Here is a 23185-nt window from a genome sequence, read left to right as displayed (position 1 = left end):
ATAGTTGATGGACAGCATCCCCAGTATTTGGAGCAAGCACTCAACACTCTTGATAGTTAGGATATAACATTTAAAGTTCACCCGAGTGCACTGAAAATCTTCTGGCAGCTGTATGCTGCCAGGCGCTCATACCTTGTAGGGAAAATTGTACGTCGGGGTAAAAAAGTTCTAATGTCAGCAACTTCAAGACAGTGGCAGAAGAGATACTGTCTACTGGGCATAGCGTACTGTGTTTGCAAAGTATATGAATACCAAGTTGCAATGAGAACGGCCGTTTTTGCTTCCTTTTGTGAAAACATACCCTGAGGCCAGAAGGTCGCTAACGGGGTTCCAGGCGCAGATGAATACTTCAGATTCATGACCACGCAGCACCACTGCTTTGTTAGGAGGGATTTCAACATCTCCATCCACTTCCATTATATCCGTATGATTATCTGAATTATGGAAAACAACAGAAGAGAGCTTGGATTTTTACAGCTTGGGGTAATATATTTCACGTGCTGAATATTAACTGGTAGGTTTATTCTGGAAAGGTAAATTCTCAGAACCTACAGGCTAAGATTTTTAATGTAACAGTGATTTCAGATTCAGATATCCAATCTAAGAAACCGTAAAGGGACCATGAATTACAAAAAGCACCAAAAGCCCTCCCTTAAGCCTCTTTAAGGTGTCTCACATTGGGCACCAAAAACTAAGGCCAAAGTTAATAGTCACTTCTGAAAAATCACTGTAAAATTGTATTTAAAAAAGCATACTCTCTATTTGTCAGGCCTTGTACTAAATGGATGAATAAAAGAGTATCTGATTTCTATCTTATGAATGTGAAATCAATTGCCTCTACTGTACATGAAATATCAAATTTCTGCATTTTAACTTTAAAGTAATGGCTATAAATGAGTGTGAAATCAACATTTCAGCTCCTTCACTTCTAAAAATGATCTTAATTAACAGGGCAGACATTTGGTTTTCTTGATACATGGTACACTGATAACTGAGATATTTATCTTATATTGACAACTACTGTCAAATTATGATTACATGTTGCTTTTCCATGTGGAAGGCATACTGAATTGTCATTGTTCTGTAAAATACACTCTGGGTAATTCATCGTTTAAAAACAGCTTTATTGCCAGCTACCACTAATATTTCCCTATTTTAAAAAATATAATTTCACATCAAGAGGGTTTTCTTGGAGAAAACCAAGATGAATATAAAGAGAGGTAAACATGAAACTATTCCACTTTTATCCATGGCAGTCACTGTTTAAACAAAACCACTGTACATACATTGCTTAAATTTAATAGTAAAGGTGTTTTAGCGGTGTGTGTGTCAGTGCGTGTGTGTGAGAGGAGAAGAAGCTATTAGAGCACCATATAAAAAACTGTATTGATTGAAGAGAATCAATATCAACATGATTTGGTGTTCCAGCCAGTAGGGGTTGCTGGAATATCATATTTTTACACTAGCTTAGCAAACAGTTCTAGAGCTTGAGGTTACAACTCACAGTTAAAAAGGAAATATTACTATGGAGTTTTGAAATTTACAAAATTTACGGAGACAGTTTTATTATCCATAATAAATGAATCTGGAAAAACAATGAAAGAAACTAATAAAATGCAACTGTAAAGCTGGTCAAATGATGCACAAGCTTTAAGTGACCATTCAGTCACAATTTTATTTGGCTGCTCTTGTGCCCTACTGCATTCTTTTTCACTAAAACGTTCATGTAAATAGAGCCTTTCCATTAATGCATGCAGAAAGCTAAATTTCTTTTCTGTGAGCTTTCACACTATGAACCTGATTATAAGAGTAAACTTACCCAAAATTATGATTTATAGGTCCAATCACAACTAAACAGCACAGCTCCAATACTAAACCACTGAGTTAAACAAAATTTGCAAGAACTTGTGTCAAATAACTTTGAATAATGAATCAAGAAAACCGTGATCTGTACTGTTGCAAGAAGGTAGACACATCATTTGGTATCCAAGTGATTTATATTACATTTCCATGCAAGGCTGGATTCTTCTCCTTTGCAGTTGCGATCTTCTTGATTTGGCCACCAGGAAACTGGGTATAGATGGTTGATTGAATAAGCCAGTCTGACCCTGTGCTGGCACTGGTATGAAGCAGAGTAACCTAGGCACTACTCTAACTTAAACTAATTGAGGATTGGTAGAGTGGAATTATGCCCTCCCTGCTCCCTATCCCCCGTGCTGGGGTGAGGGCGAGGAGAAGCAGTCACCTCTGATGGCTCTATTCCAGATGAGAGCTCCCCTACCCCAGGGGGAATTCTCAGATGGCAAGTTACAGCAATAATCCCCAGTGGAACAAGGAGCCAGGCTGGAAATGAGAATCTGGCCTACAGTATTGATGATCACACACTGTAGAGAAACTGACTATTAAAGCATCACATATAAACTTATTCTCCACAAGTCATGGGGTTACATATACAAGCCCCTTCATCTGATGGATGCATTTACTATCTGAGGGGTACTCTGTAGATACAATAAGAGGCTGCATCTACTGACAAAAAGTATTAGCTAAGAACTAGGTATTATTATTATTATTATTATATATAACAAAGACATAGCCACACAATTGTGTACATAGGCGGAGATCTTTTTCTGCCTCGACTTACTTGCTATAGTGTGTGCTCCATTCTCCTCGCCGTTTGCAGTATTTTCTCCATTTTTTGCAGAGCCCTGTTGGTTAGTTGCAGCTGCAGCAGCGGCAGCTGCTGCCTGTTGTTGTGCAAGTTTATCTCTGTAGGCCTGTTGTCTTGTTTGTACCACATCAGGCATTACTGCATCTATCAGTGAGAGAGACTCTATTGGCCTACCATCAAACAAGGTACCATCCTAATTTGGGGAGAGGAAAAACACACAGAAAAGATAACACCAAATGTTAGCGGTCATTAACTACAAAAATTCCAGGAAAAACTATGCATTCCAAAAATTGTAATTTAATATAAAACCAGTCACAAATGCAGAGAGAAATGCTATACAGAACATGTCATCATTTATTTCTCTGCGGTTATGCCTGGAATTTTACTCAAAAGTTGGAGTGATCATATATAGTGAGTAAACAAGCCATGGTAGGCCTCTAGCAGAGGCCCTGGGATCAAAAGTTATGCGCCTTTCATTTGAAATAACCTTTTGTAAGCTACTTATGAATATCATTTCAAACATGAGTGACTGCAACAAAAAAAAAAAATCCAACTATACGTTTCAAGAGCCGCATACATTGCAAGTTTAGACTACAGCTTACGAAGTCCTATGACATTTTCCATAAACACAATATTGGAGCTTTGAGTAGTTTTTGTTTCTTTTTCTTTTTAAACAGTGTTAGCATAAATTAGCATAATTTAAAAACAACAAAGAATTTTATCATGAAATGGGCGAGACCCAGTCAAAAATAGTCTCTTATACGAGACCCTTACGAGGGTCTATTTTTAGAACCTAGAGGGATTCCTAGTGATAAACAGAGGTTCTCCTTCTCCTGTTCTGAGCACTTGCTTTGTTTTTATGAACCCTTCCTGAGGAAATGGATTTCTTTCACTCAAGCTGCGGAAGCTGCAACTAAACCAACTCAAAGACCCGAGTGAGACTGTGGGGACACCAGAATTGATGCAAAATCCATTTGTATGCCATAGCTTAATTGACAAATATAAAGGCCTCTACCGCAAGAAGCTGATACCTTGTAGGATCAGCCTTTTAGATATGCATCTTTCTCCACTGCTGGAAACATACTCATGGAACAAACATGGAAACATCATGTATAATAGATCCGACTAGAGATCAATAAGCCAGTTCAGGCAAAATAGGAGTCTCCTGGGCACGTTCATCATTCCTGTCCTAACCAAATTCAAATGTTTTCTCCATTTAGTGAGCCCTTCCTTTCTCTCCATGAGCCAACCCCAATGGCAGGCCCCTGACTGTTAGAGCAGTACGGCTCTTCTCCTCTCCCTCCTCACCCCCATCTCCCCCCAACCAACCTTAACAGGGGCTGTAGCTGCAATAGTTGGTGGAATCCTGTAGCCTCTCCTCTCTTGAGCCTCTCTACTAAAGCTGGGACTTCCCCAGTACTTTCATTAAGGACACAACATATACTTTAGAAATCCCAACAAACAAGGCAGTTTATTCAAAATCCTGATGCCACTGCTTGAGATGGGAGCAACAATTCAACGAAAAAGGAAGTTTCCGGGCCTGTTGGCAGGTAGGTGATGGTAAGAGGGAGACTGCCCCCGAGTTGAAAGGGGAGGTAGGAAATCTTAAAGAATTTGAATGAGTCCCAAAGCTTTTGGAGTATTCTCCAAACTGAACCCCAGAACCTTTAGATGTTTGCCTATCATTAATCTCAGTTCACCCTGGAACGAAAACCTTCAAACAGAAGTTAAGAATTCTTGTTCTTTTGTTCTATTATTGTATAGCGTGCGTATTTTCTGGATTAACTACAACATTATATTAGGGAAAAAAACTCTACAGATAACGGACCTTTAAGCAATGAGCCAGCACACCATGCCTGGTGTTGTGTGGCTGCACTGGGCAGAACCCCTACACAGTTATGTCACTCCATTCTGGTTCCACCAGTGGAGTCATGGTGAACACCAGCAGTAAGGAATCTGAAGTAAAAGTAAATAAATAGGACACAAGAGAGTTAAGAAAAAAATACTAGTATTCAAATGTAATGTAAGCAAGCACATAATGCTTTTGTAGGCAACAAGAAACCTCCTTACCTCATTAATACTGACTTCAGCCTCTACATACTGCAGACCTTTCTGGATGATGGAAATCAAAGCAGCTGGTGGCACCAGAGCACCATTTATATTAGACTGGCTGATATGGCTCTCTATACCAAATGTAAATGCTGAATGAGAAAACCCTAAAGACAAGGGGGAAACTATCAGAACTGATTTACTCATATATTGACAACTCTTTCTCAAAATATTGCAAGATCTTCTGGTTACAGAGACAAATAAATGTTATAGTAAACACATAAAAGAGAAACCTCAAACACTCCTCTATTATATTTTATTTTAAATGTGTAAGCAATACAAACACCAAGTTAAACACAAATAAATAAAATTTCAGTTATATTAGGTTTGTATTTGCAATACACGTGGTAGGATAAAAAAAGCATTTAATATTTCTTTTCTATTTTATGATACTTTTCCTTTTATTTTTGTCTGTTTCTGTTTTGTTGATTTTCTCTTAAACACTGCATAGTCCCTGAGTAAAACTGATTAATTGTTTTATAACCTGATAACTTGTAAAGGGTTCTGCCGAGATTTATCTGTTACTTTTCTGTGCTCATAGATTTTTTTTTTATTACATACAAAAAAGAATAAAATGTCTATGTAGCAGAGAATTAAATTCATGACAGAGCATTTTATGTGTGTGTGCTGGCACTTAAAACGACATGCTTGCTGCACACTGATTCAAGAGTGGTATTGGAAGTTAACTTGTTATGTATTTGATTGTCCTGAAAAGATACATTTATTATGCAGAAACGTTTTATTTTAGACAATCAGCCTTCCACTTATGGACAATTATCCCCTTAAAATTCCCTTCTGGAAAACTACTTTCAAACTTTATATATAGCATACATTTGTTACAAAAATTTGCAAATGGAACAAGAATTTATAATGGTTTTCTGTAAATTCATTTAGAACACTGACTGTATTCTTCTTTTATTTATTTATTTTTTGGGGGGGGTAAGATAGGGACAGAAAGACTCATCCATCACTGCTTCTTGTTGCTCTCTCTCTCAGTTTGAAGAGTCCATGAGCAGATGTTGTATTACTCTCCATCTTCTCAGAACAAAAAGCCCACAGATCAAACCACAAAATCCCACTCAACCGAAGAAGAGGAGGATTTTATGTTGGAACTGAGTAAATGACAAAAAAATCTAAAAGCAGAACATTAATGGTTACTGAATAGTGAGTGGGACACTCTAAATTGGTAACTATCTATCAAGCCTTATGAAGTTTCCTGATATTATTTTCCAAACCCAAGAATCCATTTGATGTCTTGATCAATGTATAAGGGGTTGATAAGTTGCCCTTATAAAAGTATGCAGCTCATTGCTACTGAAAATATACTATGATACGATTTGAAAAACAAGGAGTTTGAGAAGAAGAAATGAAAATCCATGAAACTAAATCACCCAGATCAAAGAATTATGGTGACCCGGTAACCAGTAAATAATCCCCCCACCCCCTTTTTTTTTAAATTAATTCTTGTTTTTTTCTCCCCAGACCTGCACAGTCACGTGAACAAAACAGTCCCTGACAAGTGCTCGATGATCTAAGAGAAAAATGCTTCTACAGCACTGATTTCCCAAAAGGAGCACCTTAATGGACAGCTAATACTCCAAAACTTAAAGTTTTCAAAAAGTCTGGAGATTACTAGAAGCCACTGAGCAAAATTCAAACTCAGATGCTGGAATAAAAGGGACCATACATGTCAAATCCAAATCCCTGCACAGAGTGTTCTTTAATCCAGTGATCGCTCCGTACTAGTACCAACAGCGATACTTCAGGCTTTTGTGGCCAATCTCTACATATGTCTTCCATATCTGTACCTTCATGATCAACAATTGAGCCATCTGCTGTAGTAGAAGGGACCCTCTTTGCTTGAGATTAAATTATGTCTGTTCTAAACCAGGAACATAACTGGGCTACTCTGACTCCAAGCATCACAACTGTGAGGAATTTGAAATTGTTCAACTGCTTTGGATCTAATCTCCATTTCACATTGAACAGTAGACATTAGGCACTGGCTGGTAAAGCAAAAAAGTTTAGGGTAAAATTTTCAAGCAAATGTAAGTGACTTAGCAGCCTAAGTCCCATTTTCAAAAGCGATTTAGGGTTTTAGGAGCCTAAATCCAACTTACTTGCACAGAGATCAATGGGAGTTAGGTGCCTAACCTGCTTATGCGCTTATGAAAATCCCACTAGGAACCTCTTTGCATCTTTAGGTACCTAAATACCTTTTAAAATCTGATCCTTGGTCACCAGGTAGTTCTGAAAATTTTACTATTAGTCTACTCAACTGAGAGGGGATAAACTAAAAAAACAGGAAGGAAGTCTAAATGTTCTGCCTCGTGCTTGACATTACGCTATCAGTAAAAGGTCTGGTCACTAAAATACTATTAAGGCTATCAAGCATTCCCAAAGATCCTGAAGACAGATGGATAGTCCAAAGGCAGTAAAGTCACTCATAATCAGGTACAACCTCTCAGTGCCTGTCACTGGAACTTAAAACAGAATGCATGTATTTAGCATGCTAGAAAAATCTTCTTCCTCTCATATTGCACTTGCCATCATTAATGGACCATAGCGCCTATTGATGAAGACAGCCAGCCTTTGAGCTTATCTTATGGTCACAAAACCTTGGTGTTAGCTTCTTGAAAATTGTTTCTCTTTTCAAGCAAGTTCCCAAAGCAGTATTCCCTTGAAGCTGAATGAGAAGAGACACAGAAGTCATCTGTTGGTGAAGGATGGAGCCAGAGGGGTCTTTTTTTAGCTTCTGCTTTGGGCTGCCATGCTGTAGGAAAGACAAAATGGGTGAGGTAGTATTTTTTATTGGACAAACTTCTTTCCAATAAAAGATAATACCTCAGCCACCCTGTCTCGCTAATATCCTGGGATTGACACAGCTACAACTATACTGTTGTAAGAAAGGCAGGTAGAGAGAAAGACACACAAAGATTCAAACAGACAGAGATGCAAAAGGCACAAGGGATATGAAAATTAGCCTCCAACAGATGGGTTGGAAGAAATAGAAGAACTTAGCCTAACTAGTGCATCCAATAGGACAGTGAATTATTTTGTTGTGGCTTTTGCTCTTCAGACAACACCACAAAGACACCATGTAGGCACAGCTGGGTACCAAATAACTGTGTTCACAAAATATACACAAACATGCATGTCTAGCTACATATTGTTGCTCTGACTGGTTTCTGAGGGCTTCTAAACATAAAAAACAGTAAGCATCATTAGAGGACTCAAACTGTTTAAAGCAGTATTACCCTTTGAGTGTATACTACAGATGTCATTGCTCCATATAGAACTGGAAAAAAAACCCTTCCTTCTGTGTATGACAACAGCATTAGACTTTTGCTCTACCCTGTTATCCTCAAGAGCTAGGAAACTTCTGTTAGTCTTGCACTAAGGAGCAAAGACTCACAAGAAAGAAACCTGTACAGACAGTGTCTTTAGAAAAGGGAATTTACAAATTCTATGATTCATTATTGTCTCATTCACTGATGTTTTCTTGATTGAAATAGAGTCATGTCAGCTTGTTCTATTTTCATGCTTTTTCAAGAAACTCAGTCTCACAAGAACAACCTATAGGAGAGTCTTCAGAGGACTCCAGAATAGAAGCATACAACAAGAGTATTTTTCTGGAGCAGACCTCTTCAAGTGGCCCAGAGCATGAAGAATCTTGGCCATCCAACACATCAAAGCTTCTTCTGAGCAAATGAGTTTCCAGAGACTCAATGAGCCCTTATTTTATTAGTTAGAAGCTACCAAATTTAAAATTACTAAAGTCGATTAAGTTGCAGGAGGCAACTTACCAGAATTGATCCTCACGATGGAGGAATATATAGAGAGAAAGCCACAAGAAGCAGTTCACATTTAGTAGATGAATCCACCTGGTTAAATTATAAATCCCAACTGCATGGATCTGACAAAGCCAATTACAGATGAATTACTTCTTGAATATCAAAGGAACTAAGAAATATTCACTTGATAATCATAATGCATGTACTCACCTGACTCTTGCAAGTATCTATATACCAGGAAGTTAACCTCATCACTGCTTATACTCATCTTTATTCCCACTTAAACCATGAGGTCACGACAAAGGATATAACCCTAAAAATAAAGCAAAGAACTGTAAGTCAGATAGGCACTTTTAAACAACCAATGCCAGTTTCTGCACTTAGGACGGAAGAATCCCATGCACTGCTACAGACTACGGACCGAATGGCTCGGCAGCAGTTCTGCAGAAAAGGACCTAGGGGTTACAGTGGCCGAGAAGCTGGATATGAGTCAACAGTGTGCCCTTGTTGCCAAGAAGGCCAATGGCATTTTGGGATGTATACATAGGGGCATTGCCAGCAAATCGAGGGACGTGATCGTTCCCCTCTATTCGATATTGGTGAGGCCTCATCTGGAGTACTGTGTCCAGTTTTGGGCCCCACACTACAGGAAGGATGTGGAAAAATTGGAGAGAGTCCAGCGAAGGGCAACAAAAATGATTAGGGGACTAGAACACATGACTTATGAGGAGAGGCTGAGGGAACTGGGATTGTTTAGTCTGCGGAAGAGAAGAACGAGGGGGGATTTGATAGCTGCTTTCAAGTACCTGAAAGGAGGTTCCAAAGAGGATGGATCTAGACTGTTCTCAGTGGTAGCTGATGACAGAACAAGGAGTAATGGTCTCAAGTTGCAGTGGGGGAGGTTTAGGTTGGATATTAGGAAAAACTTTTTCACTAGGAGGGTGGTGAAACACTGGAAAGCGTTACCTAGGGAGGTGGTGGAATCTCCTTCCTTAGATATTTTTAAGGTCAGACTTGACAAAGCTCTGGCTGGGATGATTTAGTTGGGGATTGGTCCTGCTTTGAGCAGGGCGTTGGACTAGATGACCTCCTGAGGTCCCTTCCAACCCTGATATTCTATGATTCTCTGATTCTCAACAAATGGTATATAACAGGAGTGGCCAACCTGTGGCTCCGAAGCCGCATGTGGCTCTTCAGAAGTTTGTGCGCGGCTCCTTGTATAGGCACCGACTCCGGGCTTGGAGCTACAGGCGCCAACTTTCCAATGTGCCAGGGGGTGCTCACTGCTCAACCCCGGCTCTGCCCCAAGCCCTGCCCCCACTCCACCCCTTCCTGCCCCCTCCCCTGAGCCTGCCATGCTCTCGCTCCTCCCTTCCCCCCCCAGAGCTTCCTGCATGCCACGAAACAGCTGATTGGGAGGTGCGGGGAAGGAGGGAGAGACGCTGATCGGTGGGGCTGCTGGTGGGTGGGAGGCACTGCGAGCGGTGTGGGGGAGCTGATGGGAGGCTGCTGATGTATTACTGTGGCTCTTTGGCAATGTACATTGGTAAATTCTGGCTCCTTCTGAGGAGGCCACCCCTGGTATATAAAAACAAGACACTTCTTCACAATGTTGCAAATATGGATTTTATTTCACTATGTAAAATCTGTCTGAATTTCCACCTTTAAAATGCCATTTATCTTACACCACTGTAAAAGATCACTCTTTTAAAAATCAAGACAGATACACAATTGATGTAGATTGGCATAATTTGATGGCACAATTTCAATGAACAGAAGCCAAAGGACTGGCCTCATTTGAAAAAAAAAACAAAAAACAACAACGTAATATAGGTAATGTAGTTTGTAGCAAATCACATTATTAAACTAGAATTTATCTTTCACGATTTAAACTTCTTTCCACTTGGACAATTAAACTAGAATACTTGCTTTAAATCACTTTTATTTGCTAATCAATTTTATTTTCAGGTTCTCAAGCAACAGCACAATGCTGCAATGTATAGGCTGCAAAGACTGCAGGGATATATTTGTTTAGGAAAAAACATACTTCCGTTAAAATAAAACCATAGTAATACTGTGGGCTTTATAAAACCCTTATATTTTTAAAGAGAATATAAATTTGGTGGCAATTTTGACCAAACAGTATTCCTTTTAATAAAGGCTTTATCTGCTTTTAATTAACATTTGAATATATATTTCATTTTTTTAATTTGACGTCTGCACAGTAACAATGATTGTCAATGGCATTTATCAACAAAAAGAATCTCCAAGTACATAGTTTCTGACAGAAATTTGGGCAATATTTTGCGGCATATAATCCAAACAACTATCTGAAAGAATCTCTTAACATTTACAACAAAGTTAACACACCAGCCTTTGCCTCCAAAGACCTAGATTACAATGCTAATCTAGGTCACAGTGAAAACGTAGTGGTCTCATCCTAAATTCACAGACATAATCAAACTACCACACAACTTGGTATGACTGACAGTGTGTATTCAAGAAAGAACTGTGCTAGCAGAAGTGTGGCAAGTCAAGACTGAGGTATGTTTACAAGGCTGTGAAAATCTCTCTCGAGGCCTGACCAAACTTTACGTGCCTCTGACAAGTGCTTGTAGTCCCTAACTTTAAGAAGTCTGAAATTCACACAAGGAGGAAGGGGACAATATGGAGGAATAGCACAAGTCTTATATAAGGCCAAACTGCACAGTCCATGTTATTCATTTCTACTATGAACCAAACCTGTTAGCCCCCATTATGCTATAGAATCCGTCAGGCACAATCTTGCTAACAGTCTTGCTTTTCCTCTATATCTAAAGGTATGGTGCAACTGTAAACGTACAGCTCATAAATTAAATCAGAGACAGTGAAGCTACAGATTTGGAGAAGAAAATCAATTTTGGCCCCTGAAAAAAGCATGTCTACTGGTGCAGAAAATCACTCAATACCATCAACCACAGTGCTGCCAATTATTGCAATATTTGGTGTTTCTGAACTGAGTGCACCCTAAAGGCTCAGAAACCAGAAGACAAGATACAACATTTACGTGTCTGGTTTTTTTAAATAATGTTTTTGAATGTTTTAGGTTGGCCATACTGAGCTCACTGGTATCACAGTTTGAAAAAGTTAGTCAAAAATGAAAACTTGAGACGACCCCCCCCCCATGATTTTGCAACAAGATCTCATATTTTTCCTCATTATCCTGGCGCCAGTAAAACATAAAAGGAAAGAGTAGAGAATAGGCCTTCTTGGATTGTCCAAAATGAATATCACTTCACAAAATAGGAATAAAACCTGTTGGCTTCCTCACCTATCTCCTACTGTAACTTGTAGGATGGTTGTGTGGTCATCTGATACTAAGGATCAAGGAGAGGGAACTTAAAGGACAGCAGTGAGTGACGAAAAGCTAAGCAAAAACAAAACAAGAACAAAACAAAAGCAACCCATAGGACCAGGGTCACTAGATAGCTGAAATTTAAAAGGCTTTACATTCTTTCTAGGACATTCTTTTTCTTTAAACTGAGAAAGAGGTCAACTTGAAATGTCTATGCTACTTGAATCTTTCTCATCTCTTTCTTCTGAAGGCATAACAATGCTTACAATTGCTAGTTAGCAGGACCCAATGTCCAGATTTTAAAAGTATGTTGATACCTTTTTCTTACAAATAACGGTTGACATGTTTAGTTAAGTAACTTACCTTAAAGTCACAAACATGTTGATAAGGAAAAGAAAAAAAGTGGGCAGTTTTTCTTGATAAATCCACAAACGAAAAGGTAATATAGCTAATCATTTCTGGGGTTGACAAATTTATGAAGAGCTGTTCTGTTGCAAGCTTAAGCATTTTGCCTTGCAAAATACTAGAACAAGTGTGTGAATTCTATAATTTCTATAATCACTTGGAATTTTAAAACAAGTTTAAATATAACTTTTAAGGCTCGTGTTGCTAAACATAGGGAATATATGTCCTTTTCAACTATGTTGTATGTATCGGCAACTCCACCTAGCACAGTGGTTCTCAAACTTTTGTATTGGTGACCCCTTTCACATAGCAACACTCAGAGTGCGACCCCCCTTAAAAATTAAAAGCACTTTTTGATATATTTAATACCATTATAAATGCTGGAGACAAAGTGTGATTTGGGGTAGAGGCGGACAGCTCATGACCCCCCCCCCATGTAATAACCTTATGACGCCCTGAAGGGCCCTGACCCCCAGTTTGAGAACCCTGACCCAGCATAAAACCAACATAAAATACTAGTCCTGTTTAGACAGACTGTTTTGTTGTCAAACATTGTACATTACCCTATTACCCCAAACCACTAGCTAAAGAGGCGTTCCAGGGCAGAGGAAACAATAGTCCTCTATCAAAAAAAAAAAAAAAAAGCAGTTGAATTTTAGGGACCAATGTGGAAGTCTCCTTATATTATATACCCACACACCCTGCAGAAATTCATAACAACAACACTGGCTTGGTGCCCCTACTACCATTTTATAGATTTTTCAGATTTCACTGCATCATAAGAAAAATAAGAGACAGACAATATGGAGAAATCAGGTGTGAATACAAATATTTAATATTTAGCAAATAAATAGCATTATTACTACCAAGAGGCAGCTATTCAAAGCAGAATTGCAAAACTGTGATACAAACGTACCAGCCACCTGTTCTTTATCCTGATAAATGAAGATAAGGAAAAACTAATATTTTACTTGTTTCAGAGTAACAGCCGTGTTAGTCTGTATTCGCAAAAAGAAAAGGAGTACTTGTGGCACCTTAGAGACTAACACATTTATTTGAGCATAAGCTTTTTTTTATTTTACTTGTCTGTCAAAAGTGTTATTCACCTTAGGCAAGTCAGCTAGTAACATTTTGCAAGGCTGGTTCAAAGTGTTCTCCAGCAAGATGTTCAGTGAAGTAAGGAGAAATAACTGGCATTTGTCCCACATGAAAACAGGTTTTAAATCTCATTGCCAAAAGGTGGCAGAGTGTAACACAAACTTTTGAAATACGGAACACTCCTTGAAAAATAAGGAAACATGTTAAATGAACATAGAATCTCCCCAGTGAGGACATTAAAATATCAGAGAAATATTACAAGAAAAGGGTTGCACAAGTTTCCAGATTCTTTCAGAGTCTTGGTTTTAGCTATTTTCTACAGCGCTTGTTTAAAATTGTTACTGACACCAACACATCTATGCATCCGATGAAGTGAGCTGTAGCTCACGAAAGCTTATGCTCAAATAAATTGGTTAGTCTCTAAGGTGCCACAAGTACTCCTTTTCTTTTTGCGAATACAGACTAACACGGCTGCTACTCTGAAACAACACATCTATGTCACCTTTCATCCCAAGGGATCCCAGCTCTATACATGCAAGAAACAATTCACTATCTAATTCCACCGACCTCCATGTAGAGAGCAACAGCCAGGCAAAGAACCACCTTGCACTCCGCTGTACAACAATGGGAAAAGAGGAAGTCTGACAAACTTTTGACATAGAATTAAAAATAAAATTCAATGCAGATGAAAATGTTTAAGTAAGCCCAGAAGGTAATCAAGATGCCACTAAAACTTTCCTTTTGACAAACTTCTACTTCTTGAAAGTTCCATGAGACCTTAAGGGATGGATTCTGGGTCCTGCTGTGGGCAATTCACACTGGAGTACTAGTGCGAAGCAGCTGCAAAGCTGGCTTAGCCAGCTACCCCAATGCACAGAAATCTCCAGGAGGAGGAGGGCCAGCATAGCCAGCTATACATCGCCCCTTTTCATGCTTCCTGACATTAGGGTGACCAGGTGTCCAGTTTTCGACCGGAATGCCCGTTCGAAAAGGGATCCTCGTGGCTCTGGTCAGCACTGCTGACCGTGCCACTGAGTGTCCAGTTGGTGGCGCAGAGAGGCTGGCAGGCTCCCTGCTAGCCTCCGCTCCACGCAGCTTCCAAGAAGCACCTGGCATGTCCACCCTCCGGCTCCTATGTGTAGGGCAGGGTTGGGGAACCTAGGGCCTGCAAGCCGGATTAATTTCATGCGGCCCACGGCGCCGTGAGTGCCATCTTGCCCTGTCGTGGGGGGGGGGGGAGAGAGTGGGGGGAATCCCTGAGTCTTGGTGCTCCCCTGTGGGGCTGGAGCCACAAGTGTCAGCTCGCCCCGCTACAGGGGGAAGCCCTGAGCCTCTGCACCCCTCCGGGGCGGGTGAGTAGCCGTGATTGATTTTTTTCTATGGGTCAATGGCCTGTGACAAAAAAACGTTCCCCACCCCAGATCCTGCTTCCACAGCTGGAGCCATCACACCCCTCTCACACCCCCTGTGTACCAACCCTCTGCCCCAGCTCGGATCCCCCTACTGCCCTCCGAACCCCTCAGCTCCACCGCCCAGCCCAGAGTACCCTCTTGCACCCCAAACCCCACATCTCCAGCCCCACCCCAGAGCCCGCACCCCAAACCTCTGAGCCCGCACCCCAAACCTCTGAGCCAGCCCAGTGAAAATGAGCGAGTGAATGAGGGTGGAGAGAGTGAGCAGGGACAGGGCCTCGGGGAGTGTAGGGGGGCAGGGTTGGGGCAAGGGTGTTCGGTTTTGTGTGTGTAGAAAGTTGGCCAGCCTACCTGACGTGGGGGCATGGATGTGGCGTGGCAGGAGTGATCTCCAACTCCAGCAGTTCGCATGTGTTGGAATGGCCTGGGGAGCTGTTACAACCACAAACAAGTTCTATCAGCTTTGAGGCAATATAGGGGCTGAAGTCAGGTAACAACTGGATCCAAAGCAGCCAGTTATATTAATACATCATAAGTGCTCAACTCAGCACAGCCATCCCATCACTTTCTCCTGGAACATACAGAGCTATATAGGATTTCTGCGAAGGAAAAATAATAATACCAGGAATATAAAGACATTAAATTAGCTAACCCACAAATTGATTGAATTTGTTCTTCCCAGAATTAGAACAAGGCCCAAAGCGGTGGTGGTGATTTGTTTTGTTTTTTCTTTGGGGGCGGGGGCAGCATTCACAAAGTAGGTGTACAACAAGTGGAATGAGACAGGCAGAATGAGCCAGAAGAGTAAAAGAACAGGAAAAAATATGAGAGCGGAAAAACTTTAAATTACTGTCCATAAACCAGTGAATTAAATGTATTAACACTCCCTTAACTTATTTCCTCTGTGTGTGTGTGTGTGTGGCACGCGCACATGTATATATATGCTTGAGGGAAAGGAATGAGATGGCTAGTACTTTTCAGCACTTGAAATTATATTAATATTGCTCTTTACTCTAGATTCAATTAAATCATTGTGAAGAGATGGAGAAAATTAATTATTTATTCATTCTTTCATGCAGAATCCTGTGACAGATGAAGGTCTTATCAGCCCTTAAACCCTCAGGTTAATTTGAAAACTGTCCATTGAAAATATTTTTTCAAATTTTGGCAGTTACGTATTGACCCCACAGCAGAGAGGCCTCTTGACATTTTAAAAATTTAATTACAGTCAGGCCCTGCCGAAAATACGAAATCTGGTCCTAACAACATTAACTCAAAACAGAGAAAATTTTCCTGGAATCCAAAATTTTTCGATGATATTTAGAAACCATTCCAATTTTTTCAACACAGCCTAAAAGTCCCATTTTCAAAAGTGACTTAGGTATCTATAAGCCCATGTGATATTGAAAACAATGCCTAGGTCACTGTTAAAATTGGGACTTATAAGAAGAGAGCTATGATTGCTACGAAATTTAGATTGAAAAATGTTATATATGCCAAAAAGTTACATTTTCTAAGCCAAGGATAGGTTTCAGAGTAACAGTCGTGTTAGTCTGTATTCGCAAAAAGAAAAGGAGTACTTGGGGCACCTTAGAGACTAACCAATTTATTTGAGCATAAGCTTTCGTGAGCTACAGCTCACTTCATCAGATGCATACTGTGGAAACTGCAGAAGACATTATATACACAGAGACCATGAAACAATACCTCCTCCCACCCCACTCTCCTGCTGGTAATAGCTAATCTAAAGTGATCACTCTCCTTACAATGAGTATGATAATCAAGCTGGGCCATTTCCAGCACAAATCCAGGTTCTCTCACCCTTCCTCCCCCCCCCCCCCCTACAAACTCACTCTCCTGCTGGTAATAGCCCATCCAAAAAGTGACCACTCTCTTTACAATGTGTATGATAATCAAGGTGGGCCATTTCCAGCACAAGTGGGCTATTACCAGCAGGAGAGTGAGTTTGTGTGGGGGGAGGGGGGGCGGAGGGTGAGAAAACCTGGATTTGTGCTGGAAATGGCCCAACTTGATTATCATACTCATTGTAAGGAGAGTGATCACTTTAGATAAGCTATTACCAGCAGGAGAGTGGGGTGGGAGGAGGTATTGTTTCATGGTCTCTGTGTATATAATGTCTTCTGTAGTTTCCACAGTATGCATCCGATGAAGTGAGCTGTAGCTCACGAAAGCTTATGCTCAAATAAATTGGTTAGTCTCTAAGGTACCACAAGTACTCCTTTTCTTTAAGACAAGGATGAATGGGTTGGGGTTCCTCATCCCATCCTAAAGAGAACACACCGGCCCTGATTAGGCACCTACCTTATACCTTCCTGTGATTTGGCTTGATGGGTAAATCAAAAATCATCAAAAACAAACATCATCTTAAGTTTCCTCCAGTAACCTAGAATTTCCCTCCAGGTTCTCCTGTATCCTAGTTCCCTCTTCTTAAAGGACGACTCTTAAAGAGTTAATGAGGGGCACCTACCACAATGAATGAAATTTCAGCAACTTTATACAGGCTTCTAACACCTGCTAACTATGTGGGTCAACAGCAGAGCCCTGGACCCTGTAAATACAAAGTATTTCTCAAAATGCAGCAAAGGCATTATTTCATTCTGGTAGACTTAGACTGCACAACAAAGAGGTCTATCCAATGCTCTGGATGCCTTTGAAAAACATTGTGCATAAACAGACTCCTGCATTTACTCTCACATAATGGTACCATGACCACAACATGAATATTCCCGAAATGTACTAAATCCCTCCAACAAAGACACAAACATTAGTCAGGTTTTTTCCCCCCACTTTACAAGAAACCATGGAAAATAATTTCTATTTTGTTTTTAAGCATGCACATACAAAGGTGGAAATCGGTTTTTTTTTTGTTTTTTTTTAGTTATTTTTTTAAGATTCTTACCATTTTTATGGCCACGCTCTTTAAAATAAAACCAACTGAATTAATTAATCTGAAAAGGTCCAGATACTTGGTTTATTCATAGATTCCAAGGCCAGAATGGACCATTGTGATCATTTAGTTGGACCTCTTGTTATTACACAAGCCACAGAACTTCCCCATATAATTTCTTTTTGAACTACAGAATATTTTTTTAACAAAAAATCGATCTTGATTTAAAAATTGCTAGTGATAGAGAATCCACCACAACCTTTGCTAAAGTTCCAGTAAGAGTAAATTGTTTAGCTAGATAAGCACTGAGAAAAGAAGATGCTTACTTATACAACCTTTTGGAAAGTTTTATTTCAACCCCTCTCCATAATTTACATAAACTCCATGTACAGTAAAAGGAATCTCCCCAGCAATACACCATTTCTCCAAAGGTTATTCTTCACAGTATTTTGCAGATTAATCTTAAAGTCTGTAAGTTCTGGAACTCATCATCTGCTAGACATGTATCTCTACATGAAGCAAGCAGTAAAACTTTGCTATCAGGGGCCCTGGGTATCTATACAGAAGCATCATCCAGGAAGGTAGGGGAGCCTTAGGGACTAGTGATGTTTCACCTTTAAACAGATTCAATCTAGGTTCAGGGCAGAGATTGGGCTGAGGTTGAGAACATTTTTTGCAGTTGATGTGATCCCCCTTTCTTAGTAAACTCCAAATTAAAGGTATTTTGGATTTCCAGTTTCATTGCTAAGTTCCAACTTCAGAGTTAATTTTTATGGGCAACTTAGAAAACTTCAGAACACAACAGCAGGTCTTAACAAGAATGCCAATACATTCTTTGCAAGAACACTGAATTTCACTAGTATTAAAAAACTGCCCATTTCTCAAGACCTAAAAACTACAAACACGAAGTAAAAGTTTTACAAAATGCTTGTGCCCTATATTGATAAAAGTTTACCTGCAAGATCATGTCTGAAGTTGATAGAGTTTCTTATGGTAAAGAGCTGGCCCAATCCAAGGAGAAAATTTTATTGGGGATGTATTCATTAAGAAATCAGTTTAAATGATAACTGGCATTTTCCCATTTTCTCGTAAGTCTTTAAGTGTTGTCTCTTCTTGTCCTGTTTGTTCTTTCACGTTTTCACTTGAGAGACTTTTTTCCTACCATCGGGCACAGTATAAATTGGCCTTGTTAGGATTGTTATGGGTTTTGACAATGCTGTTATTACGGAGTCTTTCTAACCTTCTGAATTCAAAGGAAAACAGCCTTTGCTGTAAGGTTTGCATAGTTCAAATTGAAAAAGTATCACTATTTCTGAATTTACTTATCTCTTAACTGCTGTTATTTAAAAATATTCTTTTGTTTTCAAAAAAGTCAAAAGGAGATGTCAAATATGAAAACATTAACAAATTTCTCTGTAATTCTTCATAATGAGCCCTCCCTCTTACTTCAGGTTTCAGAGTAACAGCCGTGTTAGTCTGTATTCGCAAAAAGAAAAGGAGTACATGTGGCACCTTAGAGACTAACCAACCAATTTATTTGAGCATAAGCTTTCGTGAGCTACAATTCACTTCATCAGATGCATACTGTGGAAAGTGTAGAAGATCTTTTTATACACACAAAGCATGAAAAAATACCTCCCACCACCCCACTCTCCTGTTGGTAATAGCTTATCTAAAGTGATCACTCTCCTTACAATGTGTATGATAATCAAGGTGGGCCATTTCCAGCACAAATCCAGGGTTTAACAAGAACGTCTGGGAGAGCGGGGGGTAGGAAAAAACAATAGGTTACCTTGCATAATGACTTAGCCACTCCCAGTTTCTATTCAAGCCTAAGTTAATTGTATCCAATTTGCAAATGAATTCCAATTCAGCAGTCTCTCGCTGGAGTCTGGATTTGAAGTTTTTTTGTTGTAATATCGCAACTTTCATGCCTGTAATCGCGTGACCAGAAGAGATTGAAGTGTTCTCCGACTGGTTTGTGAATGTTATAATTCTTGACATCCGATTTGTGTCCATTGATTCTTTTACGTAGAGACTGTCCAGTTTGACCAATGTACATGGCAGAGGGGCACTGCTGGCACATGATGGCATATATCACATTGGTGGATGTGCAGGTGAACGAGCCTCTGATAGTGTGGCTGATGTTATTAGGCCCTGTGATGGTGTCCCCTGAATAGATATGTGGGCACAGTTGGCAACAGGCTTTGTTGCAAGGATAGGTTCCTGGGTTAGTGGTTCTGTTGTGTGGTATGTGTATACTCACCAGCAACCACATAACCAGTCGGAGAACACTTCAATCTCTCTGGTCACGCGATTACAGACATGAAAGTTGCGATATTACAACAAAAAAACTTCAAATCCAGACTCCAGAGAGAGACTGCTGAATTGGATTTCATTTGCAAATTGGATACAATTAACTTAGGCTTGAATACAGACTGGGAGTGGCTAAGTCATTATACAAGGAAACCTATTTCCCCTTGTTTTTTCTTAACTCCCCCTCCCCCAGACATTCTTGTTAAACCCTGGATTTGTGCTGGAAATGGCCCACCTTGATTATCATACACATTGTAAGGAGAGTGATCACTTTACATAAGCTATTACCAGCAGGAGAGTGGGGTGGTGGGAGGTATTTTTTCATGCTTTGTGTGTATAAAAAGATCTTCTACACTTTCCACAGTATGCATCTGATGAAATGAACTGTAGCTCACGAAAGCTTATGCTCAAATAAATTGGTTAGTCTCTAAGGTGCCACAAGTACTCCTTTTCTTTTTGCTCCCTCTTACTTGCATCCCATATAGTCATGCCTTGATTGTTTTCCTCCTAGCAGTCTAAAACATGAGCTGCTTTTCACATCTTCATCTTTTATCTCTAATGCTTTGGTCTTACTTTTAAATCACTATAATACAGCTCTATTTTCAAATACTGAAACATTATTTTTCTTTTCCCAGTCTGACTTTTTTTCCTTAGCTCAGTCTGTAAATATTTGTATTATACACTTCAGCTTTACTGACCAAATTTATGGCTGCAGTCTCCATCTTTCTGTGCCAATTTGAGTGTACAGAGCACACAATGTGACACAGTCAGTTTGGAATTTCCTAAAGAAAGAATTACAACCCTAAAAGAAAAATGAACTAAAATGATACCAAGATCCTCACAAGCTTCAAATCTGGGCATTAAGTCTCCAGAAACACCTAGCATAGTTCTATTACAACGTAAGCCACAGATATGGCTTATTTCTTGTTTTTGCCTAGAGTGAAACAGTATTTAATTATTGAACCATTAATCTCTTCCCCAAATTCATATGCTATGTGATGCAGGAGAGTGGGCCCCTAGATATTATGGTAAAGAGACAAGTTACAGTATATTCAGAATTGCATTCAGATATTATGGGTTATGCAAAGCTAGCAGCTGCATACTTTCTTAGGGAAGTAAAATTCTGACTACCACGGTCAGCACAAATCATATAATGAAAAAAATGGAATTATTGTGTCCCCATTGTACAGCTTCAGTGAGTGTCACTGATTTTAAAATCAAGGAGAATATTCATTTCTGAGAACAATTCTTGGAAATTGTTTCCTACACTGAAGGTGTATGCAAAGAAATGTATAAGTCACAGCTAATGTTGATCTGCTATACCTACCCACATTTGTTTAAAAGATAAACTTAAGCTTAGATGCTGAAAAGTCGGTCTTAACAGTGAAGTTACTATTATTCATTAGCCCCTGATATTTTTATCATTGTTTAAATTAATGAAACACTTTTGGCTACTAAATGTACATTTCTTGTGTTTTTAGGGGGGGTTAAAGCTAGGTAACATCTTAAATATAGGCACATGCAATACTTTAGTAGAGTTTTTACTAAAAATTCCTTCTAGTTAAATATAAATTGGTGTATTTCAAATGCAGTTATTTAATGGCAACAATTTGTCTGTTAACTGCTTTAAAAAAAACATGAGATTTGTTTGCACTTTCTTTAATATCTGTAGACTAAAATGCACTAAAAATACCCTTTTACTTACTTTATATTTCAGTATTTATTTAAAATGGTTTATCTGAGCTATGAATTAACAGGATACTGTTCTATGTGAAATCAGCATAGTCCCTCAAGACTACCCAGCTACTATGGAATATTTCACTTGAATAGTAAACCACAAGCAACAGCTCTTACATATATTTCCATGGAATTTTGATGGAATGGAAGGGGCTATTATCCAGGTAGCTGGAAGGTTGGATAACCCATTTTCAGTATTTTTAAAAATGTACTTCTTGGTGGCCATGGCTTTTGCAAGTGTCTAGAGTTGACTACAGAAATATTTAAACTTTAAATATTAAATTTTATATTTAAATATTTAAACTAGGGCTTTATGTCATTCAATGTTGTTTACATATTTAAATTCTTGTTACTCTGTTACAGACAATACACCACATAAATTGTCCAGACCGGACAGAAAACGGATTTACTCTCCTGATTTCCCTAATTTGCTGATTCTCATTTTCCTATTCTAAACAACATTATCACAGAAGCTATTAGTTAAATCTTAAAGGACTAATTTTGGCTGTTTCGTGCACATAGGCACAATCAGGGTAGAGGGGGAAACACCTGGTGGGAGTTTTCTAACTCAATTATATCTATCCCCCCAAAAATATGAGAGAAGACACTGTCAGATATCTGTGATGGGAACCAAGAAGGGGCATTCTAGTTGACGGACTCAAGGTCCAAGAGCTTTACTGATAAACACCCCACCCCCAAGGTCTAATTGAATTGCCCAGCAGTAACTACTAAAGTAACAATACTTTAACAAATAACATATTAAAAGAGTCAACCTTAGCACCCCTGAAATAATTGGGCTGTCGTAGGAATGCATAGAGAAATTAACAAAAAATTAAGAAATTCCACTTGACCGTGCCAATCCAGCCATTGTATATAGAGAGAGCGGTGGGATTACCTCAGAAAGGTAACCTGAAAAACCCACTTCCCAAATCCCACATATGAGGCTATATCTACCCTGTAATGCCCGACAAAAAGCAAGCATAGAAGCCCACCTTGTTGCTTGGTACAAATCCTGTGGAGAGAGATCTGCTTTCTCTGCCCCAAGAGTTGCCTTTCAGAAAAGTAGTAGTCTTTCCTTGGCCAAGTAAGGCTATGTAATTCCATTCTTAAACCATTAGAAGAATGTCCCTTAGGACACAGTAAAGCTCCTTTAGGATGCCTACTTAAATTCAACAAGGCTCTTGTAGTCTGAACACAAAGATGCCAACTTAAACATGTGTTTAGGTGCTTTCCTGAAAAAGGGGCAGACTAGGGAGATGCTAAGATTCTTGGGATCTGGACAGGAGAACTACAAGAAAGGAGAAAATTGGGACTATGTTGTTTTTTAGGACCCAATCGAACTCAACACTTTGTGTGTGCATAACTTTAAGCATATGAATAGTCCCATTTGAGCATTAAAAGTTG

General features: G+C 39.4%; 1 protein-coding gene across 11 annotated transcripts in view; it reads right to left on the bottom strand.

Moving 5' to 3' along the window:
• The window catches only part of TBL1XR1 (TBL1X/Y related 1), a 170807-nt gene that overhangs the window by 22117 nt on the left and 125505 nt on the right, over window positions 1-23185 (bottom strand). For 9 of the 11 annotated variants that reach the window (XM_084638989.1, XM_084638995.1, XM_084638991.1 and 6 more), the window contains 4 exons: window positions 8782-8884; window positions 4739-4884; window positions 2642-2861; window positions 302-434 (listed from right to left, as the gene is read on the bottom strand). In XM_084638989.1, the coding sequence (XP_084495115.1) occupies window positions 302-434; window positions 2642-2861; window positions 4739-4884; window positions 8782-8839 (557 nt within the window). In that variant the 5' untranslated portion in view covers window positions 8840-8884. Of the gene's footprint in view, window positions 1-301; window positions 435-2641; window positions 2862-4496; window positions 4617-4738; window positions 4885-8781; window positions 8885-15171; window positions 15253-23185 lie in introns of those variants that run through there. The other 2 variants (XM_084638992.1, XM_084638988.1) reach the window with 2 other exon arrangements.

Source organism: Lepidochelys olivacea (genome assembly GCF_965140295.1).
Source record: "Lepidochelys olivacea isolate rLepOli2 genome assembly, chromosome: 9".
NCBI classification, from domain to species: Eukaryota; Metazoa; Chordata; order Testudines; family Cheloniidae; genus Lepidochelys; species Lepidochelys olivacea.
This window is presented reverse-complemented; position numbering and strand designations above follow the sequence as displayed.